Here is a 4,700-nt window from a genome sequence, read left to right on the forward strand (position 1 = left end):
TTCCTCTGGGCTCTTTACTCTTTGTGTAGCCTTTTCATTGTTATTACTTGGCTCCTTACTGCTGTCTTTCATCCACGCCCCAGATGTTACGGTAGGTAAGCCTAGCCTCCTCGGATTAGGGCGAAAAAGTTGCACACTTAAAGATCTCTTGATGGTTCAACATAGATAAAAGTAGGCTTCGGTTGCCGTCAAGGCAAAATTCATAATCAATTCTTACGCAAGTGAAAATATTTAATATGTCCTGCGCACTCATATTATTATGACCTTATGCAACTGCGAGCGCCGTAAAACACTTACCAAAACAAAATGCAAGAGCGACGACAACAACGACCCCTTCATGGCCACCACCACCACCAACAGTGACAATGACAACACTCTTACCATCATCAGAACAAGTGTCTACAATAATAACAACAATGAATGACACTACCGCGGCCACCACAACCACCAACAATAACAACTACAACAACAACGTACCACCAACAACAACAATAACAATAACTTTAAATAATAATAATAATAAATAACAACAATAATAACAATAACAATTATGATAGTAATAAAAATAAAATAATAATAATAATAATAATACACATATTCATTTGTGTGTTTATATTTATATTGCCGAAAACAGAAGTCAGGAAACCTCAGAAATCAGTTTGATCACATACAGCCTCAATACGCCTGGGGGAGAAGATAAGATAAGAAAGATAAGATACATCTTTATAGTACAGATCCTGGCACATTGGTTTGGTGTTTCACCACGTGTACACACACACACACACACACACACACACACACACACACACACATTCCATATATACGCGAAGGAGCTTATTCACATACTCGTAGTACATTTTTCTCACCTATCAGTAGGCCTATGCCAGAGCCCTCTCTCCCCAAAGAAACACTGAAAAATGCAAGCAGACCCTCCTCCCTCCATCCCCCCCCCTAAAAAAACAACAACAAATAAACAAACAAAAACAAACCCCAAACAAAAAAACAAACAACAACAACAAAAAACAACCCCAAACCAAAATAAAGAAACAAACAAAAAAACCCTCAACAACAAAAAACAAACAAACAAAAGCAACAACAAACAAACAAACAAACAAACAAACAAACAAACAAACAAAAAGAAAAAAACCCTACTGACCTACAAGAAATCCGGAATCAAGATAGCACTTTCTGCGTCCGTAACCAATATCATCCCCGTCTGACGTCATCCACGAGGCGACAATCACAATGGCAATGACGAGGGCCGGAAGTAGCACCGTAAAAGCGATTCTCAACATAACAGAGTTACGTAACTCAGCAGACGTGGTGTGAGTGTTTCGGGTCTTGGCGGAGAAGACTCGCTCCATGTGCAGACAGCAGATGAAACACCAAGAGAACGTGGCCAACCACAGGAAGTGAGTGGACACGCCCACCACGGTGCAGATCACTCCTTTCTCGTTGCTTGAAAGAAAAGAAATGTAAAGTAGATATATTCCTCCTAGTATAGGGCGTGTCAACCTTTTCATAGTCAGCGCCTACTTTTTGCTACTTTTAAGTTTAAAGAGGAAAACAATTTTAGTACGTTCCACTTTCATGAATGTCTTAGCCCACTTTTGCTAGATTTAAGTTTAGGAGGATAACATTTTTGGTACCACCCATCTACATGAATGTAATAGCCTGCTTTGGCTTCCTATAAGAGGCTAACATTTTCGAGCTGCACACATAATAATACATGTATAATAAGCTTATAGGCTATGCATTTCCAAGCGCGGTGTTACATTTTAATAATACCTGTTACTACCAGGGTGATACTCACCGTCCAGCAAAATTACACAATCGCCCAATTGTAAATTTGCGATATTGCCCAGGTTGGCAAGAACTGATCTGTACCACTGACAAGTTCATTAGAATAACAGACAAGGCCTAAAGACGGAAATTAATGAGTGTATAATTTTATACCCCTGTAGACTCAACATTACAACATCATGTCCGTTCAGTTTAGCTTACTAAAGTTTTGTTATCATCAAAAGCAAGGCAAATGAACAAGTTTTAAGATGACGTCAATAACTCCATACGTCCAAAATTGACAGGCGCCTAATTCCATCGTGTCATGAAATATTTTTTGTAGGTGAATGGGAAATAGAAAATAATAAAATACCGTGTATAGGCCTAAGCTTAAACAAATGGTCGAATAGACTTGAAACTTTGAGTTTGCAAGTTTTAAAAATTGATTTCCACGCAATTTCCATTGTGTGACTTTGTCCTCGTTTCCCGTGGACTCCTCAGACATACCGACAGCAGAGCGAAAGAAATGACCATGTCCACTTTTCCGTTTCGAGAAAAACAAGTTTGAAATTTTGACAATTTTGAAATCACTATAACATAGTAAAAAAAGAAACGTTAATATCTCGATACCAAACTAAGCAGCGGCGTAGATATTTACAAAGTAGACAAGAGAGTGGCTTAAAATATCACTACCCATATCGATTACTCCATTTCGACTAAAAGTGGATATAGTCACTTCTTGCGCCCAGCCATCGATACATACATGGCAATATACGAGCGTATGTACGTGTATATAAAAATTAGAAATTGGCATTTTAAACTATTTTTCCTAAGACTATAACATCTTACTAGATATAAAATATGCTTTGTATAGAAACATTTGCAACACTACATTCTTATATCAAATATTCTGTATAGGAAAGAAGGTGGCGTTTTGTTCAGTGGTAAGAGGAAAGAAAAGAGAATGAGAGAAAGAAGAAGGGACACCATTAGAACAAAATAGTCCTTGCCTTATTTGGGCGTCTGGGCACAGATTAATGTTGGTGTCGTGTTTAATGTGCTAGAGGTGTTGTGCATTACTAGGGGATCTATTTGATGTCCTTCCATACAAATTTGATCCAAAAGGTGGAGGAGCGAATACAATGAATAAATGATATTTTGAGTATTCATTGTTTACTCCGAGAGACAGAATATTGAACTATCATCATCATCCAGTGCCAGATCTGCGACAGACATCGGCGATCATGGTTCTCCATTCATTCCTTTGCTCGGATGCTCTAAAAAAAGCTACGTTTCCCTGATCCTTCCCAGTTACCCATTTGTTTAGGTCCCCTAAGTATGTTGTTCTGGGCCTACCCCTGCCTCGTTTGAACTATGCAAAAGTTTTAAAAAATGCATTTGATTATTTTTTCTAAATGGGGCCAGGAAGGGGGGGGGTGTCTTACAGCATGGCTGAAGCCAGGAGCGAGCTTTGAGCCGCAGTGAGACTGACGCATAGGAGCAAGTTGTTCCAACCCGCAGAACTCCGCAGAACTGAGAACAGAGAGTATGTAGCAATCGTGGCTAGGAGACAAAGCAGAGACACGCCTACTAGGCACAGAGTCAACAGGAACTTGACGACATCCATAAGTGACGTACTGGATCCTGTCTGACGTGCCAAAGATGAGAGCTTCTCCTCTAGCGCTTCCACGCACACGATTAGAGAACCACCCATTTCCACCGACAAGCGATTTAGATAATACGGTTCTCCGAAAGTCAGCTCAGTTTCGTTTAAAGTCAGAGTGACTTGCGCTGTAGTTCCCCCGCTGTCCTTCTCAGAGGTGAAGTCTGACGAGTTGAACTTGACGAAAGGACAATTGAGCAGAGGGGAAAGTTCTACGAAACTTTTCATATCGTATGAAAGCGAATACGCTTCAACGGAGTATTCGTCTCTGAGGTTTATCGAGTCTTCCTGGTAGCAAGATGATTTCTCGTGACCATAATCGTTTGTCGTGTTTACACACAAGGACATATCTACTATGAGAGCAGACGGAATACGTAAGGGCGTGAGCTTCAGCTTTCTTTCTCCAAAGCTGGCTCCAAGAGTCTTGGGAAAGAAAGTTTGGATAAGCACGTGTTCCGCCTCATCACGGGACATTTCCAGTGCAGAGATGAGGTATACGTCAACCCAGAACAAAGGAATCTGATCTCTTCCGGTTACATGAGCTCCTAGGACCTGATCAGAAGGACCGGATGTTGAAGCTACAATCACACCACACCGAACAACGCTGTAATTGGTAGTTTGAAGTGTGAGGTTGTCAATCTGAGGATATATAAGAAAACCACGGAGAGCTACATAAACATATCCTTATTATAAATAATAAAACACACACACACACACACACACACACACACACACACACACACACACACACACACAGTCCGTGAGCCTAACCACTAGGCCACCGACGCCACAAAGTAGCTGAACAAAGGTGGAGACAATAGCCCAGGACTGCAGAAGTACATGTTTGTATAATGTATGGAGAGCTCTTGTAGCTGGCCAGTACTCTGACACAAGGTAAAAAAGGCTGATGAGGATGGTGATGATGTACACTAAAGTACCCAATCTTTTCTTGTTATAACAGACATTTCTCAAAGAACCGTATATATGTTACCTAAGTGGGTCATTGTCCAGCACCTCAGCTAAGATGGCTAGGGCCCAGAAAGCCCCAGTGACGGAAGACAATTTGACATAGATCCAGAAGAGGCGTCGTTCTTCTGAGCGGAACCCTTTGCCAGTCTGCAGGGAGCGCACTCGCTGTATACGTACGATGGTCATGATGAAGAGAGTGTAGTTTAACAACAGTGCCACAGCCAGGGGCGCCACCATCGCTACGCCTGGAAACAGACACCAGGATATGAATATATATATAATAAAA

At 41.1% G+C, this 4,700-nt stretch overlaps 1 protein-coding gene across 1 annotated transcript; it reads right to left on the minus strand.

Annotated features, from left to right (window-relative positions):
* Positions 1–1,148: 1,148 nt before the first annotated feature.
* On the minus strand, positions 1,149–4,651 carry LOC118478621. Its single transcript, XM_035972590.1, has 4 exons — positions 4,460–4,651; positions 3,637–4,084; positions 3,228–3,369; positions 1,149–1,515 (listed from the first exon to the last, which is right to left on the minus strand). The coding sequence occupies exons 1-4, from the start codon at positions 4,649–4,651 to the stop codon at positions 1,149–1,151; spliced, it is 1,149 nt and encodes a 382-aa protein (XP_035828483.1).
* Positions 4,652–4,700: the final 49 nt, after the last annotated feature.

The sequence above is a fragment of the Aplysia californica genome, unplaced genomic scaffold (genome assembly GCF_000002075.1).
Source record: "Aplysia californica isolate F4 #8 unplaced genomic scaffold, AplCal3.0 scaffold00753, whole genome shotgun sequence".
NCBI lineage: Eukaryota > Metazoa > Mollusca > Gastropoda > Aplysiida > Aplysiidae > Aplysia > Aplysia californica.

Coding starts and splice junctions, on each gene's coding strand:
- LOC118478621 (XM_035972590.1), bottom strand. CDS start 4,651: ATGGTGGCGCCCCTGGCTGTGGCACTGTTGTTAAACTACACTCTCTTC. Junction 3,370..3,636: donor ACTTTCCCCTCTGCTCAATT/GTCCTTTCGTCA, acceptor TGTGCCTAGTAG/GCGTGTCTCTGCTTTGTCTC. Junction 1,516..3,227: donor CTCCTGGCTTCAGCCATGCT/GTAAGACACCCC, acceptor GACTATGAAAAG/GTTGACACGCCCTATACTAG.